The sequence below is a fragment of the Monodon monoceros genome, unplaced genomic scaffold (genome assembly GCF_005190385.1).
Source record: "Monodon monoceros isolate NGI ecotype Baffin Bay Population unplaced genomic scaffold, NGI_Narwhal_1 Super_Scaffold_2, whole genome shotgun sequence".
Classification (NCBI taxonomy): domain Eukaryota; kingdom Metazoa; phylum Chordata; class Mammalia; order Artiodactyla; family Monodontidae; genus Monodon; species Monodon monoceros.
Window position 1 is genome coordinate 32493849 of NW_021703776.1, and position 13196 is coordinate 32507044.

The 13196-nt window shown below is 37.8% G+C and overlaps 1 protein-coding gene across 1 annotated transcript in view; it reads right to left on the reverse strand.

Annotated features, from left to right (window-relative positions):
* The window catches only part of ABCB5 (ATP binding cassette subfamily B member 5), a 137268-nt gene that overhangs the window by 82964 nt on the left and 41108 nt on the right, over positions 1 to 13196 (reverse strand). Inside the window, 6 exon segments of the mRNA XM_029233047.1 lie at positions 6357 to 6560; positions 7859 to 7984; positions 10090 to 10200; positions 10512 to 10625; positions 11961 to 12138; positions 12219 to 12340. Coding sequence (XP_029088880.1) covers positions 6357 to 6560; positions 7859 to 7984; positions 10090 to 10200; positions 10512 to 10625; positions 11961 to 12138; positions 12219 to 12340 — 855 coding nt within the window.

A 13196-nucleotide genomic window follows, 5' to 3' on the forward strand; every position in this document is an offset into this window, starting at 1 on the left:
GTGTTGGTGCATTTAATGTTGTCCCAGAGGTCTCTGAGACTGTCCTCAGTTCTTTTCATTCTTTTCTCTTTATTCTGCTCTGCAGTAGTTATTTCCACTATTTTATCTTCCAGGTCACTTATCCGTTCTTCTGCCTCAGTTATTCTGCTATTAATCCCTTCTAGAGAATTTTTAATTTCATTTATTGTCTTGTTCATCATTGTTTGTTTGCTCTTTGGTTCTTCTAGGTCCTTGTTAAACGTTTCTTGTATTTTCTCTATTCGATTTCCAAGATTTTGGATCATCTTTACTATCATTATTCTGAATTCTTTTTCAGGTAGACTGCCTATTTCCTCTTCATTTGTTAGGTCTGGTGGGTCTTTGCCTTGCTCCTTCAACTGTGGTGGGTTTTTCTGTCTTCTCATTTTGCTTAACTTACTGTGTTTGGGGTCTCCTTTCACAGGCTGCAGGTTCATAGTTCCTGTTGTTTTTGGTGTCTGTCCCCAGTGGCTAAGGTTGGTTCAGTGGGCTGTGTAGGCTTCCTGGTGAAGGGGACTAGTGCCTGTGTTCTGGTGGATGAGGCTGGATCTTGTCTTTCTGGTAGACAGGTCCACGTCTGGTGGTGTGTTTTGGGGTGTCTGTGGCCTTATAATTTTAGGCAGCCTCTCTACTAATGGATGGGGTGTGTTCCTGTCTTGCTAGTTGTTTCACATAGGGTGTCCTGCACTGTAGCTTGCTGGTCGTTGAGTGAAGCTGAGTCTTGGCGTTGAGATGGAGATCTCTGTGAGATTTTTGCCACTTGATATTAATTGGAGCTGGGAGGTCTCTTGTGGACCAGTGTCCTGAACTTGGCTCTCCCACCTCAGAGGCAGAGCCCTGATGCCTGGCTGGAGCACCAAGAGCCTTTCATCCACACAGCTCAGAATAAAAGGGAGAAAAAATAGAAAGAAGAAGATAAAATAAAATAAAGTACAATAAAGTTATTAAAGTAAAACAGAAAAAATAATTATTAAGAAAAACATTTTAAAAAGTAAAAAAAACCCCAAAGAACGGACAGACAGAACCCTAGGACCAATGGTAAAGGCAAAGCTGTACAGACAAAATCACACACAGAAGCATACACATACACACTCACAAAAGGAGAAAAAGGGGGAAAAAAAGAATATCTTTGCTCCCAAAGTCCACCTCCTCAATTTGTGATGATTCGTTGTCTCTTCAGGTATTCCACAGATGCAGGGTACATCAAGTTGATTGTGGAGATTTAATCTGCTGCTCCTGAGGCTGCTGGGAGAGATTTCCCTTTCTCTTCTTTGTTCACACAGCTCCTGGGGCTCAGCTTTGGATTTGGCCACACCTCTGAGTATAGGTCGCCCGAGGGTGTCTGTTCCGGCTCAGACAGGACTGGATTAAAGAAGCAGCTGATTCCGCGACTCTGGCTCATTCAGGCTGGGGGGGGGGGGAAGGGAGGGGCATGGAGGTGGGGCGAGCCTGCGGCCGAAGAGGCCGGCGTGACGTTGCACCAGCCTGAGGCGCGCCGTGTGTTCTCTCGGGGAAGTTGTCCCTGGATCCCGGGACCATGGCGGTGGCGGGCTGCACAGGCTCCCGGGAGGGGAGGTGTGGATAGTGACCTGTGCTCGCACATAGGCTTCTCGGTGGCGGCAGCAGCAGCCGTAGCGTCTGATGCACGTCTCTGGGGTCTACGCTGATAGCTGCGGCTCGCGCCCGTCTCTGGAGCTCCTTTAAGCGGCGCTCTGAATCCCCTCCCCTCGCTCACTAGTAAACGAAGAGGCAAGAACAAATCTCTTGCCTCTTCGGCAGCTTCAGACTTTCTCCCAGACTCCCTCCGGCTAGCCGTGTTGCACTAGCCCCTTCAGGCTGTGTTCACGCCACCAGTCCTCTCCCTGGGATCTGACCGAAGCCCGAGCTCCAGCTCCCAGCCCCCGCCCGCCCCTGCGGGTGAGCAGACAAGCCTCTCAGGCTGGTGAGTGCTGGTCAGCACTGGTCCTCTGTGCGGGAATCTTTCCGCTTTGCTCTCCGCACCCCTGTTGCTGTGCTCTCCTCTGAGGCTCCGAAGCTTCCCCCCTCCGCCACCCAGAGTCTCCGCCCATGAAGGGGCTTCCTAGTGTGTGGAAACCTTTCCTCCTTCTCAGCTCCCTCCCACTCGTGCAGGTCCTGTCCCTATTGTCTGTTTTTTCTTTTTTCTTTTGCCCTACCTAGGTATTTGGGGAGTTTCTTGCCTTTTGGGAAGTCTGAGGTCTTCTGCCAACATTCAGTAGGTGTTCTGTAGGAGCTGTTCCACATATAGATGTATTTGTGATGTATTTGTGGAGAGGAAGGTGCTCTCCATGTTTTACTCTTCTGGCATCTTGAAGCTCCTCTCTATTTAGGTATTTAATTTCTCTCAGCAATGTTCTACCTTTTTTACATAGAAGATTTACAGATCTTTCATTATTCTACTTTATATTTTTTGTTGCTATTGTGAATGCCACTTTTAATTTTATTGGTAGTTGTTGCTACTATTTAGAGATCTAGTTTATTTTTTTCAGTTATAGGTCTTACTGAAGTTATCTATCTACTTCTCTTTGAGTGAGTCTTGGTAGTTTGTGTCTTTCAAGGAAAAGAACTTCATCTAAGTTAGCAAATTTATAGGCATATTTTTGTTCATAGTGTTCCTGTATTAACCTTTTAATGTCTTTGGGATTAATAGTGATGTACCTTCTTTGATCCCCGATATTGGTAATTTCTCTTCTCTTTTTTGTTTCTTCATCAGGCTTCCTACAGTTTTACTGATTTTATTGATCTTTTAAGGAAACAGCTTTTGGTTTCAATGACTGTTTCTAATGTTTTTCTGGTTTTGATTTCACTGATTTCTGCTCTAGTCTTTATTATTTCCCTTGTACTTGCTTTGGGTTTGCTCTTCTTACTCTAGTTTCTCAAGGTGGAAACTTAGTTTACAGATTTTAGATCTTTTTCTTTTCTAAAGTAAGCACATAATGCTGTAAGTTTCTCTTAAAGCAGTGCTTTAACTGTACGTTGACACTTGAACAATGTAGGTGTTAGGGGCACCAACACCCGTGCAGTTAAAAACCAAGTATAACTTTACAGTCGGTCTTCTGTGTCCACATCCTTGAATTCAACCAGCTGTGGGTCGTGTAGTACTACAGTATGTATTTATTGAAAAAGGAATCCATGTATAAGTGAACACATACAGTTCAAACTCATGTTGTTCAAGGATCAACTGTATTCCACAAATACTGATATCTTGCATTTTCATTTACTTCAAAATAGTTTTTAATTTTCCTTGAAACTTCCTCTTTGAGCCATAGGTTATGTAGAAGTAGGTTCTTTAATTTTCAAATATTTGTGGATTTTCCAGATATATTTCTGTTATCGATTTCTACATTTTAATTCTGTTATGGCCCAAGGACATACTTTACATGTGTCCTTTGAAATTATAAGTTTTTTCTTCCAATGGTAAAATCGATAGCTAGTGGGAAGCAGCCACATAGCACAGGGAGATCAGCTCCGTGCTTTGTGTCCACCTAGACGGGTGGGAAGGAGACTCAAGAGGGAGGAGATATGGGGATATATGTATATATACACTTGATTCAGTTTGTTATGAAGCAGAAACTAACACACCATTGTAAAGCAATTATACTCCAATAAAGATGTTAAAAAAAAAAGAATATTGTTTAGCTCAGTGAACAGTCCATGTGCACTTGAGAGAAATTTTTCTGCTGTTATTGGGTGGAGTGTTCTATAAATATCAGTTAGATCTAGTTGGTTGATAGTATTGTTCAGGTTATCTATATCCTTAGTGATTTTTTGCCTGCTTGTTCTATCAAGTACTAAAGCCTTCAGCTAAAAATGTGGATTTGTCTCTTTCTCCTTTCAGATGTACCAGTTTTTCTTCTTGCATTTTGAAGTTTTTCTTAAGTGCATAAACATTTGTTGTTTTTTTTGCCTATGGATCATAGTTTCCTGTTTCTTTGCACATCTAGGTATTGTAGAATATGTACTGAATTCTGTGCATGAATGTTGAAGAGACTCTGAATTCTGTTTTCTTAAGAAAATGTTGATTTTTATCCTCATAGGCAATTCAAATATTGCTTGATCATCTTGAACTATGTAATCTTGGTTTTATGCTTTGTTGGGGTTAATCTATAGAAAGTCTCAAAACTTGGCAGGACCCAACATCCAAGTTCTATCTCCTTTAGGGATCTTGTCATGGCTTGATTTTAGGATTTGTTAGAGCAGGTCTAGAGTCAGCCTTACTCTAAGGTGTGGTCTTTACCCCTAAGGTGTGACTTTTTTTGGTGTCTCAGCTATATGCCTGAGGTATTAAAAATGGTGTTAATGTGACCTCTCCACTATGGCTGGGTTGTGTTTTCAACATCTCCACTATACTGCTCGACTTCTACTATCTCGGCTGTACTCTCGGCTTTGTAGCAGCTGCTCTGTGGTAAGCCACGGCTAATCTTATCCTCAGAGAAGGATTCCCAAGGGATGTCTACATGGACTTCTGCCCCCTACCTCATGTCCACAGCTCTCTCATTTTGCCTCTCCAGTTGCTTAAGCTGCCCTGAAATTCTATCTCTGCCTTTTAGCTCTGTGGGACTGCCATGTTCTCTCTGGTTTCCATTTTACAGAGATATGGTCAGAAATTTGTTCCCGGGAAGCATGCTGAAAATTCATGGACTTTCTTAATGAGTTTCCTTTCTCTCAGGAATCACAGTTTTGTGATACCTCTTATCCAGTGCTTGGAAACAACTGTCCTATGTCTCATATATTTTGGCCAGTTTTATGGCTGTTTATGGGAAAAGGCTAGCAAGTATCAGTTAATCCTAATATATTAATTCAAAAATATGTGTATATCATAGAAGGAGTAATGGTATTTATTTCTGAGTATAGCCTTCCCTAAATTTTCACCTATACGAATTAACCACTTCTGTAACTTTTATTTATTATTATGCTTATTCTTATTTCCCTGGTTAACCATGGCTGTGGAATTTAGTTTCTATCATAATAACCCAGCATCTTTAATTTGTTCTTTGGATTATATCTTTAGGATTTGCTATTAGATTTATAGCAAGTGACATCTTTGTGTAAATATTGGACTTTTAGTAAAAGCAAGTCATAACTTATAGGGAATGACTTAAGAGGCACCAGAAAACTTTCTAATTCCAGGTGGAAAACTGAAGATCGTTGGTGTTTTGAGGAAAGGAAGTCACTGAAAGTGTCAAAAGGTCAAAGAAAGGAAGTCTTTGTTTTCCCAAACCACACGGCAAAGAATGACCTCAAGCCTTTAATGTTTTCTGTCCTAATTATGACCCTAAATAATGGGGATAGGTGGTAATGAATGGCAAACATAAGTTTTTATGAAATAAACAAAAGAGAACGAAATTATTATGACCTATGGAGTGTAGTTTGTAAAATATATCCATTAAAACAAACTTTTTTTGCTATGGTTGCCTTCTGGGATGTTGGAATTTTATTTGTGTTTTTTTTTTTTTTTTTTTGCGGTACACGGGCCTCTCACTGTTGTGGCCTCTCCTGTTGTGGAGCACAGGCTCCGGACACGCAGGCCCAGCGACCATGGCTCGGGCCCAGCCACTCGGCGGCATGTGGGATCTTCCCGGACCGGGGCACGAACCCGTGTCCCCTGCATCGGCAGGTGGACTCTCAACCACTGCACCACCAGGGAAGCCCTTTATTTGTGTTTTTAATTTCAAATCTCATCCTTTCATATTTCACGAGGTTCTCCCCACAACAATTTCAGAGGATGCTGATGAACAAATACTTTGAGAAACAGAAATATTTTTAGAGCTCTCTATCAATTTTAAATAGCCATTAGGATCCTATATGTCCTAATACCCAAAATTATAGTTTACTGTTTCTCTTTCCAACTATCATTTCACGTCTTGTCCAATATTAGCTCCATGTACTTCTAAAGTCAATGGTATTTTTCCTTTGCCTTATCACAGAACCGATCTAAGCACTGTGTGTGACATTCCCACACTTAGCCACAAGATGGCGTTGCAAACCAACATTTTTGCAGATACATGATTCCCTCAGCTTGCACTGATGATTTTGTTTCATATTTCTTTGTTATATTTTAACATATCCCTTATTTTTTTCTTTTCCATTTGCAGTGAGAACCAGTAAGAACTAAACAGATTAAAAATTGGACCTTTCAAGGATGTATTTCTTCTTTTGGTTGTTACCACGCTCTCTCATTTTCAGATGTGTCACCTAGGACAATGCAAAAATGAATCACACTCCCCCTACTCTGTAGATGTTATTGTTATTGAACTTATTTTGGAATATTTCAGTGCTTTACACTTAAGCTAAGGATATAGGCTACATAGTGTACTTACCATGGGGAACTCCATTATAAAATCATAAGCATTTGCTTCCTTTGCTGCTTTCTCAATGTCTTCATCAGTCACGCCATCTCGTCCATATCTAATATTGTTGTTAATGGTGGTCCCAAACAAAACAGGCTCTTGCCTGACCACTCCACAATGTTCTCGATAATGCTGCACATTTAAAGTTCTGATGTCGTTACCATCCACCGTGATCTGTGAATCCAAAGGAATGGATCACGTTGTGATGCCTTTCATTGCATTGGGTTAGAGTCCTTTTTACTACTGCAGAACATAAGCTGAGAAGCAGGATATTTCAGGAAACAATGACTATATTTTGATAAAATATTTATAGCATGTATAATGCCAATAGACTTTTTCTGGTAGTTGGGAATTAATAAAACCTAAAAAAAATGACTTAAAATTTGGCCAAACTACCTGAATATCTTTACTCTACGATCCACAAATTAGGTATTATGAGGATATATATACTCTAGGAGCCACAAATATTATCATATAAACACATGTAAAAAACTGCAGTTTTGTTATTTTAAGACTGATGTGACCTTTGCACTTTTTTTCTAGGAAACATCCTTCCTTCCCTTCAACAGCCCACTCCTCTGCAAAAGGTAAAAGTGCATTCTATTCACTGCTATAAATAATATTAAATGAACATTGTCTTCTCCATAGATAGTACCATTACCTATTATCCCAACATATTCCAATGACAGAAGCCAAGGTTTGATAATTATAACTCTGGTATTTCACACCAACTGGTATTCTGTCTGGGCATGGAAATTCTATGCAACTGCTTTATGTAAGGAATGCTAATCCAGTAATTTATTTATTCAATATTAGCATGGATACATGAGTCTAGTAAACTCCAAATGAAGACTTAAGAAATCAAATTTAAGTTTTAGAAGAGTAGATTTTCTTTTAAAAATAACAGTTGAAAAACTGAATAGAAGCATTAAGAATTATGCTTCTGTGACTATCATAGTCTTGTTCTCTATGCTGTTTACAAGGGTGAGAAAGTTAAGTGCAACATATGGATGACAGAAAGAAATGAGACAGTATATTTTCTACAGATATTATTCTTTTGGGATGTTTTGAAAAACTGAAATTATTGATAAGTTCTGCGTACTACAAATTACTACTTTATTTTTCTCTATAGCATTTATTATCTTCTAACATATTATATAATTTACTTATTTTATTTATTGTCTGTCTCTACTTGTTAGAATGTAAACTTGATGAGGGAAGAGAGGTTTTTATGCTTTGTTCGCCAATGTATTCCCACCAATGTATTCCACCTAGAAGAACGTCTGGCACTTTGTAGGTGCTCAATAAATATTTGTTGAATGAATGAATATGCAGGAAAGAAAACAATATGGTTTATCTCCCAGTTCCACTGTTAAAAATTAAAAGTTGACACAGCTGTAAACTCTCTGTAATAGGTGGAATTTACAAATCTCGTCGTGTGGACTGCGTGTGATCTTGCTAGGTGCACTTACAAAGTCGTCATCAGGATCATATAACCTCTGCAAAAGTTGGACTGCTGTACTCTTCCCACTGCCGTTGAGGCCAACCAAGGCTACTGTCTCTCCAGACTTAATTCTGAGATTCAGACCTTTCAGAATCTATTGGAAAGTATGGGGAAAAAATTCCATAAAACTAGGATAAGAATATGATTTACCGATCTTCAGAAATGTAATGTATAATTATAAACAGGAAAAAATTCTCTGGCACTTAAAAACAAACTTAGATCTTATTACGTTTGTTTCAATGTATGTGTATAATAACCTACAAAAATTTGGAGAAAAATGCTAATCATCTCTCTATATAAAGAGGAGATCTAAATTGAGTACTTAAAGATGATTAACTAGCCATAGGAACCGTTTTTTCATATTTTCAACCAAAATAATTTATGTGAATTTCATGACTACCAAGTTAGTGAAAGTTATATCTTCTAACTTGCAACAATTGAATGAAATCTTGCCAGATATCCCTGTGAGCTATTTAAGGAAGTTCTTTCTTAGAATATATGTAACGTTGCAAAACAGACTCCAAACTAAAACAATGGGCAGACTTCTTAGCGACTCCTACGAATAGGATTTCACCACTAGAAAGCCTCTTTTTCTAGCGGTGGATCTCACAGGGACATTTCAACTTAGGGGGAGTACTTTTACAATTTTCTCAATAACTGAGGGTTGTTACCAGCATTTAGTGTCCCAGGGACCTGCAATATGAGAGAAACCTCACAAAAAATTACCTTCCCAAAATGACAAAGTAATCCTGTTGAGAAACTCTCACCTATCTTTGCTTACATTTTCCCAAAACATGGGAATATCCCCTTGGATTCTTTCACTTTGATCTCCTCATTTGTAAAGAAAGAGACTCTGTAAACAAACCAAATGTAAAACCTTCAAAGGGCCAAGCAAAGAAAAATTCTCTAAAGGAGGTGACAAATCAGGGACCCCCAGTGAGAGTACCTCCTCTCCCACCTGCACTTTTACTCTAGAATTCGCATCTGTTCTTTCTTTGGAAGAATCTGTGTTTTGTTTATTTAAAGTGGGTGGACTTTTGGGGGGGGTAATTATTTATTTTTCAATTTAACAAAAAAGCCTATGTTTTAAATGTTCATTTAAAAAATACTTGTTTAAAACCCATACAATGTAACGACAGAATCGTGCTTAAGTCTTCAGGAAGCCAACCCAAATGTAGTAGCAAAATGGAATTAAAATGCTCTATTTATGTTAAGAAAAATGATAGAAGACAACACTATTCCAATAATGGTAATTAAGTAACAAAAATTTTAAAAAATAGAGCTTTGAAAAAAAGAATTTCAATCAAAGACTTAGAGAAAAATAAGGAAGTAGGAGTAGGTATATATTTTTTTGATGCAAATTATGCAGGAGATATTTGGACACTTTAAAAGACATTGAAGGTTGATGGCGTCAGTAATTTTACCAATTTCACTTAAAATCATGTCATCCTTTTTCTATAAAGCAGGTGTTTTATTAGGAAGTACTCTTTGCAATCTTTAACAGTAACTACCTTTTTAGATAAATACACTAATAAGATGAAAGGATGAAGACAATAGAAGAGACAGACACATTTTTAATTTTGAAATTTGAAATTTCAAATTTGAATTTGTCAAAGGCTGAATGATAGAGGGAGAAGGATGCACTTTATGCTGAGTGTGTGTGTGCCTGTGTAAAAGTGAGAGAGAAAGAAACTGAGGCAAAAATGCTGGTGTAGTAAAAGTCCTAGGAAAGGGATAATGGAAAGACACAATATATGCACAATTCCCCCAGGTTAGAAACTTTAGAAAGTTCAAATGAGTTATCTATGCTGAGTGGGAAAACATCCAGGGACCACCAGTAGGTGGCAACATCAATCCAAGACATTTTTGCTGTGCTCCCAAATCCAGAGTGAAGGAATTCCAGGAAGTCAAAAATGCTTTAGTCAGTTCAATATAGAGAGGAGGCTGCAAAATGTAACTAGCTCTTCTAGAGTTATTTGTCCATTACGAATCTATCCTTCCTTCTTTCCTTCCTCTCTCTCTTCCTCCCTCCCTCTCTTTCTCTGTCTCTCTCTGTCTCTCTCTCTCTCCCCTCTAGTCTCTAAACAAAGTAGCCAAATCTTGGTCAAAGTGATCCTAAACAATCTCATATGAGGAGATCCTAGCCAGTGGAAGGTAATATTAGAAAACTGTACATTTCCATAATTAAATTTTACTTACTTTGATAGATGGTCTTGATGGATAACTGAAAGAAACATTTTTAAATTCCACATTTCCTTCTATGCATTCCAATTTATAGCCTGTTGTTGAAAACTTATCTATAGCAGTTTTCTTGGAAAAACAAAGAGGACATTATAAATCTTAGAGAAACTAGGCTGACACTCTCTATATCCTAAAAGTAGTTTAAAGATGGGTTTTCTTTTACAGTGTTCTCCTTTCTGCTTTAGAAGTGCATTGAGTTAGATATGAAGGTTTCAATAAAACACAATCTCCTTGTTGAAGAGTTAAAATAATCTGTCTTTCCATAGCCAACTGGGCAACATGGATTTTGCCCATCTTTTTAAGTGAAATGAAAGTGCCTGTTTTTTGGTTTCCTTCTTGCAGTAATGATAGTTATCTTTCAAGGCAGTTAGGAGTCTTACCTTATCAATAATGTGGAAAATATTAAAGGTGGCTCCTCTGGCTATAGTGAAGGTTTCAAAGCTAGGGGTTGCTGCTCCAATGCAATAACTACTATGGATTACACTAATAAAAACCTAAAGGAACAAAAAATAATATTTATCCTTCACAGTTATATAAGAGGGACAACAGAATGAAGTGTATACTTGGTTGAGACTCAGAGGTATATTAGAGAAATTAGGTAGGAAAGAATGGAAGATGCTGCCAAAAAAGGAAATATTAGTTAATCCAAGTGCAGTTGGCCTTTTCCTAATGTTGAACGACTTCTAATTGTCCCCTAATCTTGTCGTTATTACCTGTTGGGAAGCTGAGCAAAAAAATCTGCTTACTGAGGAGTGCTGAACATACATGAACCTGGGTGGGTAAGGAGGTGAGCTGTACTTCCCTGCATGCTGGTTAACTCCTTAACTTTAAAGAAAAGGACATTATAGATTTCACTGTCTTAGAGATGCTGTACTATTTTTTCCCAAACTTTTCTGAATTCATATATTAGTGGACACCTGCTCATTTTCAGACAGACACATCTCTGCCAAAAGTCAAATAAGCAAAGAACCCCACAGCTAAGTGCTATTTTCCCTGTCTTATAGATGAGGAAGCTAAAGCTTAGCAAGTCATACACCTACAGTCACACATAAATTGAGGAGGAAAAATGTGCTAAAAATTCCTCATGCTCAAGTTTCATTTATCAGAAATAAATGAATAGCTTAAAGACTTAAAAATCAAAGTCTCAAGTTCAAAAGATGACTTTAGTTGACAGAAAAGAAATCTACATACAATGGGAAGGCCAAATGAGAACTAAAGTATACAGACCAGATCAATTCATTTCAGCAAGACAAATGGTTCTTAATCCTGAGCGGATCTGTTTATGATTGAAACTTGGGAGCATAACTGAAAAAATTACAATTTAACGTATAACCATTAAGAGTTTAAAAAACTCTAAATTGATGTTGGACAGAGCTGTGTATAGTCTGTTTTTAACATTATTGTATGCTGAAAGGACAGAGGGAGAGCAGGAGATTCCAATCTACAGAATATTTCCAGAAGAAAACATTTAGCAAGGTGAATGTAGAGCGCTCTCGTATCTCAGCAAGATGGAAAGGAAGCAGTGTCACTAGAGGCTGGTCTTTTTGACTTCTGGATTAAGACAACTCTATCTCCCAGTGGAGAATTCAATTATGATTCTTTTAAAAACATCATGCTTTTAGAAGACACTAAGCATGCAGGATGAGTAAATCCTGCCAATGTATAACTATAATTTAAAGGTGTATACAAATCATTTGAAGGAAACAAATATTTGTTTATTAAAAACACTCATCTTCAAACATTCAGTCATTCAGAGAGAAATTTTTAATAAATTCTAGGTAAGAAAATATTATCCAGGCCAGTTACCTTTGTTCTCAAATAAGACTTACAGCAAGGAGAGTTCCGATGGTATAATCAGGTTCTCCACTAAGAATCAAGGAGGTTCCATACCAAAAAGCAAGTCCGTAGGTTCCATTCATAAAGAAGTACACAGCACCAAGAGAGAGTTTCAAAGCTATAGCTTTTTTCATGCCAACATTCTTTGCATCTTTTAGATTCTGAGTATATCTTAAAAAGACAAAACACAATATAATAGCCTTGGGGGAAAATAAAACCAAGCAGATATTATCATAATTAAAGGAACAGACCTTTGAATTTCTTTTTCCTGGGCCCCAAAGGCTATGACTGTTCAGAGTGGTGACAAGACTTCTGCTACAGCCCCAGCTTTGGAATAAGCATTTAATTCCTTACTGGACAATGAGATAACTATCTGTAATAAACAAAGACCACAGTTAACCAAAGAATAACCTGGGATGGACAAATATCATATGATATCACATATATGTGGAATCTAAAAAAAGGCAACAAATGAACTTATCTACAAAACAGAAGTAGAGTTACAGACAAAATATAAACTTATGGTTACCAAGGAGGAAGGGGAAGGGAGGGATAAATTGGAAGATTGGGAATGACACATACACACTACTTTATATAAAATAGATAACTAATGAGGACCTGCTGTATAGCACAGGGAACACTACTCAATACTCTGTAATGGCCTATATGGGAAAAGAAGCTAAAAAAGAGTGGATATATGTATATGTATAACAGATTCATGTTGCTTTACACCTGAAACTAACACAACATTGTAAATTATACCCCAGTAAAAAATTAAAGTGTGATTGATTATCAGAAAAAAAAAAAAAAAAAAGAATAACCTGGGGTAGTAACAAGGTACAGAGAATTCAATTCAGGTAGAATCTAGAATAACAAAATTTTACTATTGAAAAGGTACTTATCACTTATTCTAACCCCATCAGTTTGCAAATGAAGAAACCAATGGTCACAGGTATTGACTTTTTAAAGCCTCACTGCAGTGAACAAGCTTAGCTTAACGTAACCTAGAGTCTAAATCTCTATTTTTCCTTCTAATAGAGCTTCATTGTTTTTTCTCTGTGCTTTTAAAAGCTTAGAAAATGAGTATCTATATTAATACAATTTGGAAAAATTTGATTTGGAGAAGGATATTAGGGCCACAGTTCTTATGTGCACCCTGGAAATCGGTGTGCCTGATGTGACTTGATTTGATTTGTTATTATGTAAAAAACAAGACTTCCAGAGAGTAT